Raw genomic sequence first — 22,098 nt, 5'->3', positions numbered from 1 at the left:
CCACGGCCCAAACCTTGCAGGACCGCCACGCTTGGAAGCGCTATGGTCTCCACTGTCGGGAGCCTGGGCCAGGCGGATCTGGAGGCAGCATCAGGGACGGGGCATCTCACCCACGCCGCTCCCCCAGGACAGGCCCGCGGAGCCCAGGCTGTCGCTGACCCTGGAGCCCTCACACTGCCCTAGTGCACACGGAGACCCACACCAACCAGTTCTGCCAAGCCGCAGTGGGCACCCTTTGAGAGAAGTCAGTCACGACCCAGGGCCCACCCCTCCCCCAGCTCCCCAGTGGCCACACGCCGTGGCCACGGTGGCACCCACCTGCTTCTCTGTCATGGCGTAGAGGTACTGCCGGTTGGGGCTGAGGACCAGGTCGCGCAGGATGGGGCTGCCCTCCTGGGCCACCACACTCTCGTAGGCCAGAGCCGGCCGGCCGCCAGGGTTCGAGAGGTCCACCAGGATCTGTGGCGGCAGGGGTCCTGAGTGGCACTAGGTCACTGTCTTTGCTGCCCCGGCCCCACCCCCGCGGGGGCCTGCGTTGGAGCCCCTCCTGCGCTACATTCATTGGCCCAACACCAGCCCCAGGCTTTTAACAGTCTGCAGAGGCCAGAACCTAGGGCAGGGGCCTCCGCGGGGTGGGGGTCAGCCCCCACCACGGAGCCACGTGGCCGTTTGAGGGCAAAGGCTGCAGGAGCCCCAAGCGGGTACCCCACCTTTCCTGGGGCCCAGCTGGGCTTCCAGAGGAGGGACACTTGGGGTGGGGCACAGCAGAGGCCGGGGCCTGCTGGGAATGGGGGGGGGGGGCTCCAGGCTGTGCCGGAGGTGGGGACAGCCCCCAGGGGTAGGCGGAGGGCAGGCGTCTTATTGGCATGGAAATATATTCCTGATCCCAAACAGACTGGGCGTTAATTGGCCAGCCTTCTCCGCTGCAGCCTGCTAGGCTGCAAGTATTTTTAGTTGCTTTTACCAAACAAATGTATTTAATTAACAGAGAGACCCAGGGGGCTTTCCAGAGATGGGGCTCCCGGGGCGCGGCGGCCCGGCTCCGGCTCTGGCTCTGGGTCTGGCTCTGCTTCACTGGTCCCAGGCAGGGCAGGCTCTCCCCGGCACCAGGCCTGAGGCCTGCGCCCGCCTCCGGTGTCACCGCCCGGCCCCCCTCTCCTCCACCTCCACTGTCGCCACCTCGCACAGGGCACAGGACCCCTCCTGGAAGCCCCCGCAGTGACAGGACAGGGCAGGTCTGCTGGTGTCAGGGCCAGAGCCGGCTCAGCCTGGGCCGGGCCGAGGGCGGCCAGCCAGGGTGGGGCGCTGTGTCTCCGGGCCAGAGGCTTTGGGCTGTGGGAGAGGGGGAGGGCCGCATTCCTGAGAGCTCAGGGCCACCCCCCACATCCGCTCAGCTGCCTCCCCACCAAGCAGACTTAAGTCAAACCAGACCCGGAAGAGGGAGCCCAGAGCAGGGCAGGGGAGGAGGCCCCAGGCCGGCCAGGCTGGGACGCCTGCAGGGGCTGGGCCACAGTTGCCAGGTTACCTCAGCCTGCGGCCTCTGGGACCACTGGGAGGCGGCACGGGGGCCAGCCCCGCACCCGGCCCACCCACCCCGCCCGCGTCCACCCCGGCCTGCCGGCTGTGTGGCCGATCCTCCGTGACCACGGCAAAGGCGCTGAGGGGGTCAGCTCCACAGACCCCTACCCCGCAGCTGTGACAGGCACTGCTCACAGGAGCTGGGTCAGACGCAGCGAGCACCGAGACCCCCATGACTCCAGCAGTGGGACCCAGGCGGGGCGCTGAGCCTCTCCCTGACTCTGTTTCCCTAGCTGTGGATGGGGATGATGGACACCCCTTCCTGGGGGAGGGCAGTTCTGAGTCACAGGAGGGGAAGAGGGAGGGCGGCACACAGGGCCCCAGGGCCCCACAGCCGTCACACACCCCGGAGGAGCTGGAGGTGAGAGCAGGACACAGCCTGGGCAAGGGGCAGGGCATGGAGACCCAGTTTCCAATCCAGAAGCCTCTGGGACCTCCCCCCTCTTACCCCGTCTCCCCGATCCTGCAGATGCCCCCCACAGCGGCCCAAGCCTGACCCGTCTCACTCAGCACCCATCCCAAGCCTCACCCCTCCCCCAGCATGTGTGACCGGACCCCGGGAGGCACCCCAAAAGTGGCACAGTGTAAGAGCTATCAACTTCCTGCCACCCTGCCCACCACCAGCGGCCATGTGATGCTGGCCCAAGCACTGCCCAGCCTGTTAGCCCTCTCCTCGTCCAGGGCTGGGGGCCCACAGGTCACTCCGAGGGGCACCCCCATGCAGCAGGGGATAGAGAGAACGCAGTAGAGAAGCGCAAGGTCAGGGCAGAGCAGCGCCAAGGCCTAGAGGGTGGGTGGGGCTGGGTGACGAGCAGGCTTCCTCCCCCAGCCTACAGGAGAAGGAAGACGCAACTTGAGCCCTGGCTCCGGAATGCCCCCCTCCCCAGGCAGAGTGCCGACTGGGACAGGTGGCACCCGACAGCTGCAGCTGGGGGCACGCGCATCCAGCTGTCCGTCGCCGCACACCCATCTGTCCGCCCACCTGCCTTGCACTACACCACCCCCACCCCTACAGAGGCAAAGGCAGACAGGACCCCAGCAGGGGCCAACTCTTGGGGAGGGGCCACTGATGGCCACAGGGCATTTCTGGGGCACAGAGCAGGCAGGCATCGGGGAAGCAGCCTGCTGGCCTGGAGGGTGCGTGTGCCCCATGCACCGTGCCGAGCAGCCACCGTCCGGGCTGTCTGTGTGCACACACTCGTTACGGAGGCCCTGTGTACACACCATATGGGGAGGGTGTGACTGGACAAGCTCGCCGTGTCCCGGCTACAGGGCCAGGAAGTAAACCAAGGCTCCCACAGCTGCACCTGGTGGGCAGAGTCTATGCCAGAAGCGGGAGGAGAGCCAACACCCTGCCAGGAGGGCATTCCAGGAGAGAGGCAGCGCAGGGCAGGCACAGGGCCAGCAGGGCACACGCCGGCTGGCTGGGAGCGTGCGTGCCGACGTCCACACCCCCAGTCCCCAGCTGTCCATTCTAGGGCCACCCACCTGGGTGCAGCCCACCCTCGAAGCAGCTGGGTCCAGCAGGCTTCTCCCTGGAGCAGCTGGGCAGCTGGCAGAGCAAGTGAGGGGCGCAAGCTTCAAGCCAGGCTGGGCCACGCCCAGGTACCCTGCCCGCCCCCAGCTGTCTGCCGCCTCCTGGGTCTGCAAATCGCCCAGACTGGTGGCCCCAACAGCCCTCTGCCCCCTCTCACACAGCACCCTTGGATGGGGGGACTTGGCCTTGTTCACAGAGTCCTGCTCCCTGAGCCGTGGCCTGCTGATGATCCGCCCTTCTCACAGATGGCGTCCACGGAGCCCCCAGCCTCCCTGGGGATGCCCAGCAGCCCGTGCTGGCCCTGGGCACCCATCCCCCTTCAGCTCAGGGTCTCTGCCTGGCTCTTCCAGCCCTTGGGTCCCTCTGTCCCATCTCTACACTGGGGACTTGACCCTGGATTCTGAGCTGAGGGTCAAGGGCAACCAGCCTCTCCAGGCAGCAGCCAGGCCCCACTGACTTCTCAGGGACAGTGCCAGCCCAGGCAATGAGCTTAGCCTGAACTGAGCACCTGTCCCCATGTGGGGGCCGTTCCCCACCCGGGGCTAAAGGGAAGCAGCTACTGGTCAAGGGAGGCCCTGGTCCTGGGGACCGAAGTCCCAGGCTGGTCCTGCCGGCTGCCCAGCACCCATCACTGCCACGGTCCTGGCCAACTGCTGCAGGCAGCGGGCAGCTGACGGCCTGGCCAGGTCAGCTGTCCATCCAGTCCAGAGCCAACAAAGGGCCCATTCTCTGGGCTGAGGGCAGGCGGGGGCGCCGAGGAGGATGTCTGGGCCGTCCAGGCTGAGTGCCAAGGTCGGCACGCGCCCTAGCCGCCCGGAGGCAGGGGGCTGCCCAGCTTGGCCCCGACCTAGGAGGGAGAAGCCCTCTGCTCTGCCCACTCCTTGATGGCAGCCAGGGAGCTTGGCCCACGATGCACCCCCACCCCTCCCCGCCATGCCATGAAGTGGGGTGCACTGCCCGAGCTGATTCTGTCTCCGGGGGTGGAGGGACAGGCAGGCAGCAGCTGGGGTCTCACGGCCCTCCTGGCCCTTTGTGTAAATGCAACTGCCGAGCCGCCCCCAGCCCACGGTGGTTCCTGAGCCCTTCCTCCCCTCTCCCCTTCAATGAGCTTCCCCCTCCCCAGGCTGGGGCCGGTTCCAGGCCCCCTTCCTGGGTCCCCCCACCCACCCCCATTTTCAGAAAGGCCAGGAGGAATTTGATACTGGAAAAGCAATTAGTGATTTCCTCTCGCAGTAATTGGGTAATTAAAACGTGATTTGCAGGAGGCCTGATGGCTGTAATTGGGCCAGACACACCTGGCAAGGGGGGGGGGGGGGTGTCCCAGGAATCCCGTCGTTCCTATCCCCAACCCCCAGCACACAAAGGAGAGCTGGAGGCATCGAGGTCAGGGTCCTGCAGGTGGCAGGAGCCAGGCTGCCAGACGGGCTGCGCACGGCTCCAGCAGGACCCTCCTCTGCGGCACAGGTCTGGGGGAGAACTCGGGAGCTGGGAGGCAGAACTGCTTGGAGACAGGGCTGCACCTGCTGTAGCAGAGGCCACGAGCCGGGGCGGTTGGCACAGCTTCCACCCACATCACTGAGACTTTGTCCTAACCTAGGACTTGCTGGGGTCCCCACGGCAACCCAGGATTCAACCAGCTCGGGGTCCCAGTGGGGGCTGCTGAGCCAGCACCGCTGGCCCTCCCACCCACCTCTCTCCTGTGACTTCAAGGCCCCGCAGCACTGACCCTCAGCGTCACTCACGGCAGACAGAAGCTCCATCCACGCTCTCTGGCTCCCAGCCGCCACCAGGCAGACCACCATGGGGTCGCCAGCAAACTGACCCACCACACACAGACCAGGTGCCCAGAGCAGCACCCAAGGCCTCCACACCCCAGCCAGGGCATGGCTTGGTTCCCAGCATGCACTGAGGCACCTCTGAGTTAGAAAACCCTACCCAGCAGACTGCCCCACCCACCCACCCACAGGACAGTGACAGCGGGGTCCCCGCCACTTCCCATCAATGACCACAGTGGGTGGACATAAACAGACCTGCCAGGCATGGCCAGAGGGCCTCCCCTAGTCCTCCAAGGGGGTCAGGCTAGAAGGGTGACGGAGACCCAGGTGGAAATCCATCAGGGATTCACACCTGCCTTCACCGGGGTCCACGCACATGGTGGCAGGAAATGGCACCATGTCCGTCCAGAGTGGAGGGACGCCCTGGACAGGCGCAGATCACAGCTACCGACAGCACGAGGGGCGAGGCTGAGCCAAGGAGGACTCGGCCTACAGGAAGTCACAAACACACAGCAGCCCCAGAGCTGGCGGCTGCGCCCCAAGCTGTTCCCTGCAACACCCGCTCATCTGTGCACGCTCACATGTGGGTCAGAACCGCCCAGAGGAGCACGCGAGGTTCTGGCCAGCACAGGCCTGGGGCAGCACTCAGCAGGTGCTCCGCGGACACGAGCAGGAGGAGCAGATAGAGCCGCCTGTGGGGTGCAGGAGGGCCCTGGCAGAGGGAGCTGCAGACACGGGGCTGGGCGGCAGCCTCACTTCTCCAGCCCCAGGCCCCACGTGTGCTCCGTGGAGCTGTGCCTGCCACCAGCCACGGTCCCCAATATTCTGAGGACAACACAACTAATGCTATGGGGCTCCTGGGCCCTCAGGATGCAGACATCACAGGGCCCACCTCCCTGAGTGCCCTCAGGATGCCACAGAGACACAGGGGCTCGGGCTCGGGGTACGCAGCGGGCAGCTTGGGGGCCAGGTGCCACCCTGTAGCACAAAGGCCCATGTGCGTGGGACAGCAGCCCGGCCGGGGTCAGAGCACAGCAGCAATGGCTTGTCACAGGCCCGTATGAGGAGGGGCAGTCAACCCACCCCTGCCTCCCAGCAGCCCCCAGGCAGGCCCACCTCAGGCTGGGCTCCCTGAGAGTCCTGTGCCCAGCTGCTAAATGCTACGGGATAGGTCCCAGCCACAAGCCGGGGGCCACAGGCACGCTGGAGTTGGCCTGAAACACTCTCCCAGAACACAGAACTGCAAAACTGGGCACCGGGGCAGCCGGGCCTGGGCTCCTGCCCTGCACAGCCACCAAACAGGCCCCGCTGGGCTCTGCGGGGGCCACGGGGGCAGCGGACACTCGTGTGAGGCTGGCCTGGGGCAGGGCCTCTGCCCACCTGTGCTCCAGCAGGGCTGGGGGAGGGGACTCACCCTGCGGGAGTCTGGGGTCTGCTCTCTTGCTCCGAGAGACCTGGGATGACTCCAAAGGCTCAGAGCAGAGGCTGCCCCTGGGAACTCAAGCTGAGGCTGGGGTCCCTGGAGGACGAGGGGCAGGGCTGGGTCTCTGGGGGGCGGAGGTGCTGGGAGAGGCCGGGGAAGGAGAGGCGGCCTCGGTGGAGGCAGGGCAGGTGGCAGGCAAGGCTCTCGGGAAGGGAGGGGGAGGCAGGGGCACCCCCAGCCAGCCCCGAGCAGCTGAAGTTGGCAGGTCTTAAATTAATCGGCTACAATTTTACACAACAACACGTTTGGCAGGGCCTGGCTGGGGGCCAGCCAAGTCCCTGGAGCTCCCCAGGAGGTTTTTAAAGCGGGGAAGGAGCAGGCCGGGAAAGAGGGGGAGCGGCCAGTCCAGCAGGCCCCGCTCCCTCGGGCTGCGGCTGGGGTTCCCAGGGAGCCCAGAGAGCCGGCAGAAGGTGGGGTGTCCACACCCACTGGGCTAGGCAGGCGGGGCGGGCAGGCGGTGGGGGAGGGGAGAGCCGGAGGCCTGGCTCCTCCCCAAGACCCAGAGATTGAGAAGCAGGAGGGACAGCAGGACGGGTCCAGGCCTCCTGTCACCCCGTGCCCACTGGGTTGGTCAGGACAACACAGGGCAGACGGGAGAGGGCGGAATCTCCTGCCAGGCCCCAGCCAAGCGGCAGCCTGTGCTGCTGCCCGGGGCAGTGTCCCTTGCTGTGGGGGCAGGGCAGGGCCTAGGTTGGCACCTGCAGGAGGCTACAGGGCCAGGGCAGGCGTGGGAACCAATGAGGGGGAGAGGCCCGGAGGGCACCACAGGGCGGCCTGCACCGCGGCAGCCAGACCCCCGCCAGGGCAGCAGCTGCCGAGGGCCTGAGGCAGGGGAAAGGCAGGCCCCAGAGGTCAGCAGGGGTGGGGGCGCATGGGGGAGGGTCTCCCGGAGGAGCAGCTGCCCCAGACCCTGGGCTCGCTCAGAGAGGGATGGGGTCATGGAAGCGTGCCCCCCCACCCCGAGAGCTCTGCCAGACCCCAAGCGCCTTCCTCCAAGGACCTACACAGAGGGAGGGACGGCGAGGACCCTGGAGCCAGCGGCCCTGGGCACTGCCAGGTCCTCCCAGGCCACGGTTCCCTCCTCCGTCAAGCCGGGGAAGGGGTCGGTGGGAGGCTGCCACGCGGTGCCACAGGTTGCAAGCCAGCGAGGGGAGAGCTTGGGCGAGATCTGCCACAGACACGAGGCAGCTACCCGACAGCGCCACAGACCCTCACAACGGCAGCAGGGGCCCCCCGGGGAAAGGGGAGCAGGCAGTAGGGCCTGGAGGTGGGCCTGCAAACACATGGTGCTCACAGAGCCCACCGTCCTCCACCTGCCAGCAGCCCGGGCACCCCACCAAGGGGGCTGAGCCCTCACAAGCCCACATGGGTCTATGGGTAGAAGAAGCTGTCGCCAGGCCCGGGACCTGGGCGGCAGGGACCGGGACTTGAGCCTCGGAAAGCACCAGGCTTTGTGGGGAAGGGGCCCACCAGGGTCACGCAGCCTGAACCAGCAACGCCGGGCTCTCGGGGGAGCTCACACTTGACCTCCCCAGCTGGACTCCCCAGCAGCTGCCCAAACAAGTCAGCAAGAGGCCTGCAGGGGCAGAGGACAGACCCTCCCCAGCTGCCCGGCCACGGCCCTCCTCGGGCCTGGAGGGGGAAGGGGGCAGAGTGGGGGAGGGAAGCATGGAGGGACCTCTTCATGACCAATACACGGTTCCTCGTTCCGGCCTCAGTTTCCCTCCTGTGGGCCTGGGGTGGGGAGGCAGCAGAACAACGGCGAGCAGGGATTTAGGGAACCCCCGCGTCCTGGGGCTCCTCCAGCCGAAGCTGCCAGGCAAAGGTGTGCCCGGGCACAGGAGCACAGGGGAGTCAGGACCGGAGGAACCCGTCCTCCCAGCCTCACCGGGAGCCTGCGGGCGGCACCGGGCCTGTCTGCCCCCCTCCCCCGCCAGCCCACCCACCATCAAAGGGGACGCTCCCAGTGCTGGGAGCCGAGTGGAGGTGCCCGTGGGAACATCTCCAAGCTGAGAGCACCCCAGCTTCTACCCCAGGCACCAGGCACCAGGCACCAGGCACCAGGCACCAACACGCACGGCGGGGGAGCCACAGGCCCCTGGGCGGCTCCGCAGCCTGTGTGTGTGTGTGTCTCTTGTGTGCCAAGCGGGCGTGCCCACTGGACAGCGGGGAAAGGCCCTCACGCCACAGACACGGGACCCGGCTGAGGGCACCGGACAGTGCTGAGCCCACCAGGGTGACCCCAGCCCCTGGCCGCTCAGCCCAGATCACGGACATCTGGGTTCATTTCACAGACTGGAAGACTAGGTGTGGGGGTGGGGGGTTCAATTCCCAGAGAGCGGCGGACCTGACTCCCGGGGCGACCTCCACGGCAGAGGCGGAGCGGCCAGGAGGCCCTGGCTGGCGGCAGGCCCGGCCCCACCCACGGGTGCACGCCGAGCTGCGTCAGCGCCAGCCTCAGCGGCTGTTATTTCATCCCCGGGCCCGCCCTGCTCGCTGAGCCCTGCTGCGCCCAGCACCCCCGCCCTTCCGTCCCCCTGCGGAGCCTCCTCTAGCAGCTGGGCCTGCCCTAAAGCCGAGCCCCCACCAGGTACCACACGCCAGGGGGCCCGGGCGGCTCCCCTCTGCCCACGCCCTCCAGGAAGCCTTCCTGGCCCGGCCCTCGGCCCAGCTCAGCACAGGCATGCCGCTCTGGGAGAGAACTCAAGGAGACACACAAGCCACCCCAGTCCCCTCGCCTTGAGGGGCCCTGAGCAGGGCCTTTGGTCCCTCCAGGGCCTGGCTACGTCACTCCCCTGGCAGCGGCCCGGGGCAGGGTGGGGGCAGGTGCATACCCTTACCCTGCCCTTGGCCTTGCCGCCTCGCGCGCGCATAGGCTCCTGCAGGGCAGTGCTGCCTCAGCAGACACCGGATCCGCCAGGGCTCGGGAGCTGGGGCCCGAGGGGAGGGGACTGCACGGGCCGCCCTGCCCCCACCCCCACTCAGCCTCCCTGGAGCTCACGGAGCACTCTGGAGGCCTCGGCATCCCCGACCCCAGGGCCCTGAAGGGTTCTCGCTCATGGGACGGAGGCCTGCCCAAGCCTCCCTCGGTCTCAGGGCCCTGCACGTGGCACACGGCATAGGACACCTCCCAGGGAGGCTTGGCTCCTGCAAGACCCTGGTGAGCCGAGCCCCTGGAGGTCCCTGGGCCCAGCCCCGGGCACTGGCCAGACCTCGCGCCCTCCCCAGACTCTGGCTTCCCAGGTCACAGAGCGAGGCTGCCCCTCCACCTGGGGAGCCCCACCCACCCCCACGACGCACCGCAAGCCCGCCTGGGCCTGACCTTGCGGATGCGGCCACTGCGAGTCCCGGCAAACACCACGGTGCGGCCGCGGTAGTCGTAGGCAGCCACGGCAGTCAGGCCGTCCTCCTTGTCCACGAACAGGGGTGTGCCCTCGATGGTGACCGTGCCCCCCAGCGGCTGGTTGAAGTCCTGCCCGCAGAAGTCGTCATCAATCTGCAGGGGCTGGGAGCGGACACAGGGTGAGCGTCACAACTACACCGCAAACACCTCCCCCAGGACCGGGGCCTCCCAACGCACCAGGCCAACTCCACCAGCTGGCGGAGAGGCAAGCACGCAGCCGCAGCCACAGCCAGCGCAGTTCAGCGGAACACGGATTCCTGGGCCCACGTGACACACGGAGAAACCAAGGCTCAGGCAAGCAGCCCCAGGCCGGGGCCCGTCTCTTCTGCTCCCACCCACCCAATCTGGCCCTCTGTGGAACACAGCTTGGGGAGCGATCGGCCCCCAAACCATGGGACCTGGGGGGACGATGGGAGGAGGAGCCAGGCCCACTGCACTAGGGACCCTGACACCCACAGTGACAATCGGACAGGAAGGAACAGCCTCGAGTCGGGGTAGGCTGTGAGCTCGCTCCTCGCCCCACAGAGGCTGGCTCAGAGAAGGGACGGCTGCAGCCACGGAGGGCCCAGGCCTGGCCTTGGGGGGCTCACTTTGGATCCTGAGCAAGGCCCGCGCCCCCTCGGAGCCTGGGGTCTTCCTTGGGAAGACAGTGGTTCCTGCTGCCCGGGAGGGTAGAAGAGACCCTCCCCCCGCAGTGGCTGGTACCAGACCCACCCTTGGGCGGCACCTGGAGACAGGGGGCGGGTGGCTGTGGCTGTGGCTCGGCAGCCCCAGTGTTGGGGCCGCCGTCTGTGAAGGGCACAGACCACAGCCTGCACACGCCTGTCAGCGACTCTCAGTGCTACAAGGGCGGCGGAGCCCAAGGAAACCCGAGGAAGGAACCAGTGCGACAGAGATGGTGTCTGGGGCCTGCCCAATAGGGTCTGGTCCCAGGTCTGCACCTACTGGCTGCGTGACCCTAGGCAAGCCCCCCACCTCTCTATGTTGTAGACTAGAGACAAGCCAGAATGGGTGGACCGGTGGCGCAGCGAGTTTAGCTCTGCCTGCAACGCCAGCATCCCCCGTGAGTCCCCACTGCTCATTCAGACCCAGCTCCCTGCTAACACGCACGGGAAAGCAGCAGAAGATGGCCCCAGCGCTTGGGCCCCTGCACCCACGTGGGAGACCCGGATGAAGCTGCTGGCTCCTGGCTGTGGCCTGGCACAGCCCGGGCTTTGCAGCCTTTTGGGGAGTGAACCAGCAGATGGACAATATCTCTCTTTCTGCTTCTCTCTCTCTCTGCAATGCTGCCTTTCAAATAAATAAATCTTTACCAAAACAAAAAACAAAAACTAAAAAGGCTGAAGCGACAGGCACCCAGCCGAGCCTGCTTTGAGGGAGGCAGAGGAGGAGCCGCCCCGTGTCGCGGAGCCATGGCGGGAGCAGGGCCTGGCACACGACAGGTGCGCCTGGGCGCGCGGCCCGCGGCCGGCGAGGCTCACCGAGTTGATGCAGCCCAGCTCCTTGTTGAGCAGCCAGGGTAGCGAGAGCTTGCCCTCGCCGCGGTAGCACGACTGGATGCGCTCCTTGATCTTCTCCTTGATGGCTCGGAGCGTGAAGAGGCACAGCGCCGACTCCTTGGGCGGCTTCACGCGGTTCTTCTGGCCCTGGGCGAACACAGTGAACAGCACGTCCTCGTCCTCGGCCAGGCCCAGCTGGCGGGCCAGGGCGCGGCCGGGCCGGCTCAGGTAGGCGTCCTGCACCAGGCGGTACTCGACGCCCGCCTGCTCGCAGCCGATGGGGAACTCCACGTACGAGTAGAACTTGGGGTCGTCCACGCAGAGGCGCACGATCTTGGAGGTGAAGAAGTGCTCGCCGGCCGCGTCGGGGGAGGTGAGCTGCGTGTCCAGCTGCAGGGTGAGGTAGTACACGAACTGCTCGCTGCGGAAGCTGTACACGTAGTAGATGTCGAAGGCCGGGAACTTGGACAGCGTGTCCGACGGGATCTTGAGCTGCGAGGACACGAACTCGTCCTGGTACACGAAGCCGAACATGTCGGCGTCCTCCTCGTTGGCCATGAGGCGGCGGCTGGACAGCGTGGGGAAGTACTCGGACTTGCCGTCGATGGGCGTGCCCACAAAGAGCTTGGCCTGGCCCTGGCCCGGCGGCCCGGCGATGAGCACGCCCGCCATGCTGCCCGCCTCGCGCACGCTGGACAGGTAGTGCTCCTTGCGGTGGTGCGGCTCGCCCAGCTTGAAGAGGTCGTCGAGCCGCAGGAACTGGCAGATGCCCTGGGAGGCGCTGCCGCAGGCCAGCAGGCGGTTGGCGGCGTAATCCAAGAGCAGCAGCTTGTTGACGTTGTCGGTGCTGCCCAGGCCGTGCGGGCACGACTGCACGCTGGGGGGCGGGTAGCACTTCTCGTTGTCCTCCACGGGGCCCGTCACGTGCGCCCGCAGCAGCGTCAGGTTCCCCGACAGCTTGTAGATGCGGTTCACCGCGCCCACGTACACCTCGCCCGTCTGCTCGTGGACCACCAGGTGGGTGAGGCCCCAATCACTGGCCGCGAAGGTGCGGAAGGCGGGCTGTGGACCCCCGCCCGGCCTGGGCGTGCCCGCTGCCACCTGCACGGCCCCCAGGAGCAGCGGCGGCAGCAGCAGCAGCACCGGGAGCACGCACGGGCTCAGAGGTGGCAGCGGCATGGCGGGCAGGGGCCTCGGGCCTCGGCGCTCCAGTCCTGCAGGGGCGGGCATCATGGGGCCGGGAGCCTGAGCCCTGGGGAAGGAAAGGGGCAGACAGGGTGAGTGAGTGCGGGCACGGCCCCCACGCCCATGCAGGTGCACACACCCACCATCTGCCTCACCTGTGTTAGCCACCCCTGCTCCACCTCCAGAGGTGGGACCTCACCCAGGGGAGGAGCCAGAGGCGAAGAGAGGGCAACTCCTTGGCCCTGCAATCGGCGAGGGAGCACCGCGTGTTGCCAAGACCAAGCCGTGGCTACTGCAGACAGACTGCTCTGAGATCAGGGAGACGGGTAGAAACGGCCTGATGTTTTGACCGGGACCCCGGGCAAATCTCGACCTCGAGAGCATCATCCATGCCCTAGGAGCAAGACCCTCCAAGCCCCTCATGCCCGGGGCTGCTGGGGGCACACCCACCTCCCTCACCCCACGCACTGAGCACTCACCACTGCCCCCACACTCCTGCCACTCAAGGCTGGGGCTAGCCTGGGCGGGAGGCTAGCCTGCACGTGGGCATACACAGTCGTGGGTACACATGGGAGCTCGGCCCTCCTCTGTCACTAGCACCAGCTCCTACTCACACCCAAGCACTCCCCGTGCACCCCGGACAGCCCCAGGACAGGCTCCACACTCCCTCGGTGAGGGTCCCAACAAGGCCACAGATGGGCGGGGCGGCTCTCTGCGAGGCTGGGCTCAGTCTGAGTCACTCTGGGATTCCAGACCCAAGCAATGGTCCAAAAGCCACAGTTTGCACCTCCTACCCACGACACCACCCTAGTTAACAGTACCCCCCAGGTGACACGCAAGCTCCAGCCCCCCGCCTCCCCCCCAACCTCACCCCTCCTGCCACAGGCCCGACCCCCAGCTCCTAGGAGACAACCCTCCCGGGGTGGAGGGTGAAAGCTGCCCCCAGCCCAGCCCTCAGCAGCTACCCTCTTTTCCCGGCTTGGCATCTCCACCCTATGGGGACCTCAGGCCCGACCAGACCCGTGTGCCTCCTTGGCCCAGAGGCCCCCGCACCCCAGCACTGGCCACACCTCAGCGGCAGGCATCTCCCAGGAAAGCCATGCCCCCAAAACAGCTTCCTACCCTAAACTGCTCCCCCAGCCCCTGCCCTGGAAGCCATGGCATGGCCACACTCCAACCCCCCCGGCCCCGCAACCCACAGTCAGGTCTCCAACAGCACTGTGGGCCACTTCACTGACCTGCACACGAGGTCACCTGCCCCCAAACCTGCCCGCGGAAAGTGTCACCTCCCCCTCCCCCCACTGGCTGCAGTTGGCCAAGGGAAGGGTTAACGCCAGATTCTTTTCCTAGTCTGGGTTTCCCTGTCTGCAAGGATGATGATGGCAGCTCCTCTCGCGGATGACAAGAGGAAGGCCGCGGCGTGCCCACGACATGCTGCCCTGGAGACGGACAGAGCAGTGCTGATCCCAGGCCAGGCAGGAGCCAGCTGGGGCTGCCCACACTCTCCCCTGTACTTCCAGACCACGCCTCTCCTGTGGCCACGCAGCCCCCATTTCACAGGTGGAGAAGCTGAGGCCTGAAGAGAGAGCCTTCTGCCAGGTCCAGGCAGGAACTGGCTGCTGGCCATGGTGCCGTAGGCCTCTGCTTGCGGATCTACCCCAGCCAGCAGGCTGCTGCGCCCGGCCCCACCCCCAGCCTCTGATCAGGTGTCTGCTCTCCCTTTTTACCGGATGTGCTAATGGTCTCTGTTGCTACTGCGTCCAGATCTCCTCCACCAGGACGGTGGCTGCGAGACAGTGGGCACTGCTGGCTCTGCGCAGCTGGCCTCTCTGTCTTCTAGGCTAAGCCTGGGACTCCATAAACACGAACGAACAAATGGGCACGTGGAGTGGCCGGCCACTCCTGGGCAGAGCTGCACCTGACCCTCACTCCTCCCTCCCCACAAACCTGCCCAGCCACAGCCCAGGGAAGAGTCGGAGATGAGAAGGGAGGAGCTTTAGGCAGGAGGTCACATGGCCTTGGGGGACCCTCTCCTACAGGCTGTCAGCTGCCTCCAAACACGGTCAGGAGAGGAATCCCCCAAGCTCCGCCCCTGCCCCCCACCCCGGAGCCCGAGCACAGGCTCCTAGAGGTGGCAGCGGGGCCTGGGCTGAAGGCAGAGCACATGTGAACTCCAAAGAAAACATGAATCACTCACCGGTTATCAGCCCAAAGCAGGCCTGTAATTACCAGGGGCTGGGCGGCCCCTCCTCTGGGATAATTACACCCAGCTTAATGCTATTACGGGCCCCACTTTTTATATTAAACGGGAGGGACCCGGCTGAAGAAGCCACCATCCGAACTCCGGCCTGGCCTTCAGCCCACGCCCCTGCCCCCAACGGAGGCTGCCAGGATGGGACTGGCCCTGGGACAGGCTAGGGGCCCAAGGCCAGGAAAGCGGAGGTGCTGAGCTCTGAGCTGGGTCCCTCCTGCCCAGCATCTAGCAAAAGCCAATGACGATGCTTGGATCACTCTCTCTACCTTAGTGACGGAGGACTCAGGGCTGAGACAGACCCAAGGTCACCCCGCTAGTCCCAACAGGGCAGGGACCCCTTGCCAGGCTTCCACAGGGAGCAGCCAACCTGTTCAGGCTCAGCTCCTCTGGGCCTCGTCCGTCCAGGAGAAAAATGCATTCACCCGGAAGCTGTGCCTGGCTGCCAGGGGCCCGGGCCGGGTGCCCCGACAGATGCTGAGTTCCAGGGTAAAGGGCGCAGCGCTGTCCGCTGAGACCTGCAGAGCCTCCCCAGGCGCCTTTCCACCTGTTCTGGAAGAACCAGGCGCACTGGGCACGGGTGGGGGAGCGCGCTGGGTGGCAGAACAGCAGGAGCAAGGGCCTGGGGGAGACTGCTGGACGCACAAAGAGCAGCAAGGACGGCCGCAGCTCCCGGCACTGACAGCGGGCTGGGCTGCCCGGGCTGAGCCCAGGGGGGAAGGGGAGCTGGGCTGGCGCTGAGTATGCTAAACGGGGAGAGGCAGGCTGCAGGCAGGTGAGGGGGACAGCAGGGCATCCCTGTGTGATGGACCTGACCCGGAGCAGCGGCCCCGTCCCTCTCCCAGCCCTGGACAACACAGGGGGTCCTTCTCGCTCTTGGCCACAAAGGCCCCCCCCCAGCCCTCTTCACAGCAGGACCACCTGCCCACCTCCCAGGCCCAGGATTTTCCCCAGGGGTCCTCATGAGTTGGGGTCCTGCCCCCTTGCCCTGTGGTTTCCACCAGCAACCAGGGAAGAGGGCTGCCCCCAGACACTCCCACCTTTCCCCAGCGGGAGGCCGGGAGGTGGCCGAAGCACCGCTGTCCACCGGTCCTTTGGGACCAAGGCCTGAGGCCACGGAGACTGGCTCCTCAAAAGTGTGTGCACCACCCGGGGCCTGCCTCAGGGCGCCAGCTTGGCTCTGCCAGGACAGCTGCTCCAGCAGGGATGGTCCTAGGGACACAAAACATGCGGACGACCACCTGGGGGCCCAGGAGTCCGGCAAAGAGCCGTCTGCTTTGTCCTCGGGAACCTGTTCATGCCCCGCTCTCAGAGCTCACACCTCAGGCACACACGGGGCCTCCGGGGCCCCCAGCCTGCTGCACAAACCCAGACGTCCGGACCCTGCTGCCCAACAAACACCGTTCCGGGGCCCGGCAGAGCCCCCCTTGGGCTGACCGCAAGCAAGCGCCATCGCTGCTTTGCAGGTTTGCTCCTCGAGGGCTGGGCAGACTCCTGGGGAGCCCAATACATATTCCCACCTCTCCTGCACACCTCAAACCGGTGCAGAGCCCCAGGAACCTGGGGTGTGCTGCCCAGGGACCAAGGCAACAAGGGCTGATCCCACCCCTGCACCCGCGGGAGCAGGGGGAGCAGCCGGCCAGGAGGTGCCCAAGCCGCAGGAGCAGCGGTTGAGGGGGCAGAGGCTCGACCAAGTCCCCTCCCCCCCACGCACACCCCTTTCTTTCAAGGGGCGTGGCCCCAGCACCCCACAGACCAGCCTGGGGCTGCTCCCAGGTGGAGGCAGTCCCTCGGAACCCCTCTCCCTCTCTTCCCAGGCTGCACCTAGGGTCGCCCAGCAGGCAGAGGGGCCTCCCTGGAGTCTCCCCTGCCCCTTCCCCAAGCAGCCCGGGATCAGCCCAACGCCGCAGCCGGCTACGTTGCTCGCCAGGCCCGGGACTGTCCAGGAAGCGATCGGAAGCCTCCGAGGGAAGAGGTCTGACCCCCGAGAGGAGGCCCTGCGAGGGGGAGGCCGAGGAGGCCCAAGCGGGGCGGCCTGCGGGCGGCACCCGCACCGCCCCCTCCCAGCCCGGCGGCGGCCCTGCGGCCCTGGGCTGGACCCGGAGCCCAGCTCCGGGCGCCCCGGGCCAGAGGGGGCGGGGGCGGGCAGCGGTCCCCGGGAGGCGGCTCCAAGTCCCCCCCACCAGCTCCCGGGGGCCAGCCCAGGGCACAGACCCCCCCCAAGACCTCCTCCCGGTTCCCGCGGCCCTGCCCAGGCGGCCGCCGAGCCCTGCCCGGGCCTGCCCAGCTCGGTCCTAGCCGGCCGCCGGAGGTCCGAGCCTGGGGTCCGGCGGCCGGGTTCGGCCTGGGCACCCGCAGGGCCCTGCCGGCGGGGCCGCCGCAAACTTTCTCTCTGCTTTTGAGGAGGGGGCAGCACCCGCCCCCGCCGCGCCGCCCCGGGGAGATGTCCCACGGAGCCCTGCGGGCCGGGCCGGGCCGGGCCCGGCCAGGAGAGACCGGCGGCTCTGGGCCTGGGGCCGCGGTCCGATCCCGGCCGGGCGGGGACGCGGCAGCTCAGCGCCGGCGCCGCGGCCGCGGCCGCGGCCGCGCCCGGACACAGGCGGGCGCCCGGGCCAGAGACGCAGGGACACGCGGAGCGCGGACACGCGCGCCGCAGTCCCCCGCGCACACCCCCTGCCAGCCCGGCCGCACCGAGGCGCCCTCGCGGAGACCACCCCCCGACCGGCGCCGAGCGCCCACCGCCGGGGCGCCCCCCGGGCCAGGGACCTCGGACCGGCCCCGTGACCCCCGCTAGCCCTGGCCCGGCTCCCCGCCCACCGCCCCGCGCAGCGCCGCGGGGAAAGTTGCGCCCCTACTCACCGGCTGCCCCGGGGCGCGCCCCGCCGCCGGCCATCGCCGAGCTCCGCCGCCCGCGCCGCCGCCGCCGCCCGCCCCGCCGCGGGGCCGCCGAAGCCGCGCAGGCCGCCCAGGCCGAGGCCGCCGCCGCGCCCGGGCTCCGCTGCGTGGCCGCGCTGCCGCTGCCCAGCATGAATGGGGCGCCGAGCGCCGCGCGGCTGCGGACCGGCCTCGCTCTCGCCGCCCGCGGAGCGCTGCGCCGCGCGCATGCGCCGCTGGGGGCCGGAGGCGGGGCGGGCGGGGGCGGGGCAGGGGGCGGGGCCGGCAGCGGCCTCCAGGGGGCGCTCTGCCCCGCGCTGCGCACACACCGGGTCCCACCGCAAGCCTTCAAAGGGCGATGGTGCCGCCCGCCTTAAATCCTTGCTCAGCAAAGGGGGCATGGTGAGGCCTCCCGGTGCCCCCCACCCCTCCCCGCTCCAGCGCAGGCTGACCTGAGGCCGCACTCCAAGGGAGCTGGCCTCGGCTTCTGTGCGTCCGGTCTAGGAGCACCGCCTCCATCCCCTGCAACCCTAAATCTGTCCCGAAGAGACAATCGCCCTGGCCCGGGTGCCTCTATCCCCGCAGGTGTCCCATTCCTGAGGTGGGACGGGCACGTGCACGGATGAGCAGCGGGCGCCCTCTGCGGGCCGGGCCGCAGGACCTCCTTCGGGCCCCAAGCTGGGCGGTGCTGGCGGAGGAAAGTCCCTGGCCCAGGGTCCTGCGACAGGGGTGTGGCAGCACAGGAATCTGGAATCGCTGCTGTCTGGAGAATGTGGCCTGGGGCCCTAGGCACCGAAGCCAGGAAGCGTGCGGAGCCTGGGGCTGGGGTGGCAGGGGTCAGACATAGTGGGACCGGTGCTGTCCCTGCACTCAGCACTCAAGCCCGGTTGGGGGTGGGGCAGATACCCATCACCCTGTGACAGCAGGGGCACAGAGGGCCTGGCGTCCTGCTGGAAGGCATCTGGGCCAAGGTGAGGTGAGGCCACTGGGATCCTAACAAAGGGAACAGAGAGGACCAGAAAACCTTGCAGTGACACAGTGGGGCACTGAGTGGGGACAGCACCTCCACCCGCAGGCTGGAGGGTGCGGGATTTGCTGTGTGTGGACCAGGTCATCGGGTTAAGAAAGGGAGGGGGACGAGGGCCTTGGGCAGGGCCGAGGTGTTCCCTCGCCTTTCTCCCCGGAGGCAGCCACAGCTCACACCTCGGTCCTGCTGTGGGCAGACCCTTTGACCTCTGTCTCCCAGAAGGCCATGTTGTTTTGCGCGGCTTCGTTTGGGACATGATAGAAATGGGATGGCAGCACGTCTGCTTCCCCGCCTGGAGCACTGTTCTGCTGCTGGTAGGCAGTCTGTTCCCCTGACTTCTAGAGGTTTCCACCACATCGCGCCCCTGGTCCCCCATTTGCCTGCACGCTGCGGGGGGCTGTGATGAGACCTTGTGCATGTTTAGACCCATGTGCCGGCAGGGTCCCAGGCTAGCCGTGTGTTTAGCTTTAGTGGCCGCTGCAGAACAGGGCTCCCAAGCTCTGGGAACTTCCAGCGGTCTTGGGGCAGGTTCCGGCTGCCCCACCTCCCCACCCACACCTGGCACACCTGGCACTCACCGCCCCTCTTTGGTCCTTGCCATTCCAGTGGTAGGAACTGGTCTACCACCATGGCTTTATTCTGCAAGTCCCGATGTCTTTAACGAGCACTGATACAGAGCTGCCTCTGTGCAAGGCTCTGCTACATTTTACAGATGGGTAAACCGAGGCTGCAGAGGTGGAGGGACTTGCCCAAGTGCCCCCAGCTGGTCCCAACTCCACCACTCTGCTACACTGCCCTTCCCTTCCCCGGCCAGCGAGACCAGAGGTCCTTCCTTCCTGGGGTGTGGGCAGGCGGGGATGCGTAGTGTAGGTCAGGTCTGTTATCCGAGCCTCACTTTCCTCATCTGAGAATGGCCACAGGAGACCCCCTGGCAGAGCTGCTGAGGGGAGACAGGCCACAGCTGGCCTCGCCGAGTGTTCATGCAGGTCTTCCCCGAGTCCCCTCTGCGCACCAGCTCCAGGGGCTGTCTCCAGCTCTCCGCCTGCTCCTGCCCTGCAGGGCTGCTGAGGCAGACGGCCCCCTAAGAGAACCGCAGCCTCCTGTCTGAGGTCCGGGCCTCATCTCCAGCTGTCTCTCAGAGGCACTCAGGCAGGTCGCAGTACTCAGGGTGGCCAGGACCAAGCTCCAGGTTAACCTGGTACACCTGCCCCGCCCCGCCCCGCCCCTGCCTCCTGCAGGTGCACCACATTCCTGCAGCTGCCCAACCAGGAACTCAGCACCCTCCTGGGCGCCACCCTCTCCGTCCCTGAATGTCTCCCACCCCACCCCCTGTCCCCTACCCCCAAAAACTCATCCCAGATTTCTCCACTTCTTTCCATCCCCAGTCTGACAGCACCTCCTGTCATCCAGCTCCCCCCACTGGTGACGCCTCTTTGTCCACCCCCCCCACCAAGCAGCAGCAGCTTGCAAATGAAAAGTTTGCTTATAGAATCCATTCCTGAGAACCTTCTAGGAATCCCTACCTCACATCATTCACAGCCCTCCGAGCACGAGAAAGAAAACTGGAAGACTTTCAGTAGGAAACAGAGCAGACTGTCTCGTGACCTCAGGCTAGGGATGGGAGATTTAAGCAAGATGTAAAGAAAATGTATAAAGGAAAGAAGGATCATTCGACTACATTAATACTGATTAGTAATGGGACAAGCCAAGATCTAGAGAGGATCTCGTAACAGATACAATTGGTTAAAGATGTGTATCCAGAATCTACAGAGAACTCCCAGGAGCCAAAGAGGAAGGAAGATGGGGAGAACGTGGGAGGGCAAGTGGCAGATGCCTGTGGCTGCTGCTGGGCCCCAAGCTCCCGCAGCTCTTGGGCCGAGTCGCCGGCACCCTGCTCCGGGGGGGCTCTGAGGGCTCAGGCTCTGGCTCCTCGGGCGTGCCCCCCACGCGTACATGGAGAACTGGCAGGCATGCGACCACAGCAGGGCTGCGATTGGAACGTGGGTCTGCGGTCTTGGGGCTCCGGACCCCACATCACACGGAGGGGAAGTGAGTCAGCTGCTGGGGCGCCTCCTCGCCCTACCATCTTCCCACTTCCTGTGAATCTGAAATTGGCGAGGAGGAGAATTGTTTTGAGAGAGAGAAGGTCTGTACAATACCTTAGCTGCTGCTTCGACACCAGGTCCAGCTCTGCGGCTGCCGCTGCCCCCAGGAGCCTCCGCTTAGCAGAGGGATGGGGGCACAGCCACCTGAGCTTACCTCTGCCTTCTCTGTTTTAGAACAGCCGTGCCTCGCTCCTTCGCCCTTCCTGGGGCCTGGGGTGGGGTAGGGGTGGGATTTCCACCCCACAGCTGGGTCTCTGTCAGAAAGAGGAACTCACGTGGGCTTGTCAGAGAAGCCCCTGATTCCCTGATGTCCGCCCGCCGCAGCCCGCTCGCATCCCCACTCCCCTGGGGTCTTCTCGTCTCTCTCCTCCTTTGTTTCCCATCACAGCAGAAGGGAAGATCCCGAATCCAGGGAAGAGTTCACGGGGCAGGGTGTGCACCGGGGCAGGGCTGCACAGTCCTCCTGGCCTAGCAGGAAAGGATGCTGTGTGCCCGCGGGGTCCCAGGGGTCCCAGCGCTCTCCTGCTCAGTGCTAGGCCTGGACGATTCCCTGGGGCGGGGGCTCCCGTGCTCCTCTCTGTCTCTTTCCACATGACTTCCCCAGCGCTGCGGCTTCGGGGCAGCAGGACTTCTCACGTGTCAGCTCAGAGCTGCCAAAGGCCTGGCGAGGGGAAGCGGGGAGAGGGGTGCAGGGGCCTGGAAGGCAGGCATGGTATCCTGCAGCCCCACTGGGCTGCAGGGTACAGGTGGTAGAGGGAGCAGCAGCCAGCCCTGCCCCACGCCAGGGCTCCAAGCACAGCCCCAGGCTCCATCGTGATGCAAGGTGCAGGACAGGACAGGCTTTGCACTGGCCAGGGGGTCTTGGGCAGATATGGGCTGCACCAGCCTTGGACCCCATATCTGCCTGGCCACCGGCACAGGGGTCTCTGGGAACCCCTTCCCTGTGCCCGTCTCCCCGAGGCCACCTGGTGCTTCGCTGTGGATTCAGTTAGGGCTTGAGTGAGGAAGTGGAGATGATAAAGGGAAGTCAGAGTTTCTGGAGGAGGGGGCGGGGGGCGGGGTCTCTAACGGCCTGCATCCCCTTCTCCATCACCCTTCTCAGGCAAGCCCTCCCACGGGGGTGGGGTCGTCCACCCTCAGGCAGCTGGAGTCTCCCTCCAAAGAGGGCAGTTTCAGAGGCAGAAACGTGGGCCCCAGCGTTTCCTGCGCTCCCCTCCGAACTCCCCCTGCCATTCCCCCCAGCGCCTTCTGGGAATCACAAGGCAAATCATGCGGCGCTGGGGTCACGGTGAAGTCCAAGGCCTGGCCTTGTGCTAAGCTAAGCTCTCTCCCCCAGGCACCTCCGTCAACATTCCCCACCATGGGCAGCGAGTAGGGGAGG

At 66.8% G+C, this 22,098-nt stretch overlaps 1 protein-coding gene across 1 annotated transcript in view; it reads right to left on the bottom strand.

Annotated features, from left to right (window-relative positions):
* The window catches only part of PLXNA1 (plexin A1), a 50,067-nt gene extending 32,243 nt beyond the window's left edge, over positions 1 to 17,824 (bottom strand). Inside the window, exons 1-4 of the mRNA XM_070050002.2 lie at positions 17,571 to 17,824; positions 11,258 to 12,527; positions 9,696 to 9,878; positions 319 to 459 (exon numbers count right to left, since the gene is read on the bottom strand). Coding sequence (XP_069906103.2) covers positions 319 to 459; positions 9,696 to 9,878; positions 11,258 to 12,527; positions 17,571 to 17,815 — 1,839 coding nt within the window. The 5' untranslated portion in view covers positions 17,816 to 17,824. The remainder of the gene's footprint in view (positions 1 to 318; positions 460 to 9,695; positions 9,879 to 11,257; positions 12,528 to 17,570) is intronic.
* Positions 17,825 to 22,098: the final 4,274 nt, after the last annotated feature.

Source organism: Oryctolagus cuniculus, chromosome 10 (assembly GCF_051225735.1).
Source record: "Oryctolagus cuniculus isolate XC-2025 breed Fujian yellow rabbit chromosome 10, ASM5122573v1, whole genome shotgun sequence".
Taxonomy (NCBI): Eukaryota; Metazoa; Chordata; class Mammalia; order Lagomorpha; family Leporidae; genus Oryctolagus; species Oryctolagus cuniculus.
This window is presented reverse-complemented; position numbering and strand designations above follow the sequence as displayed.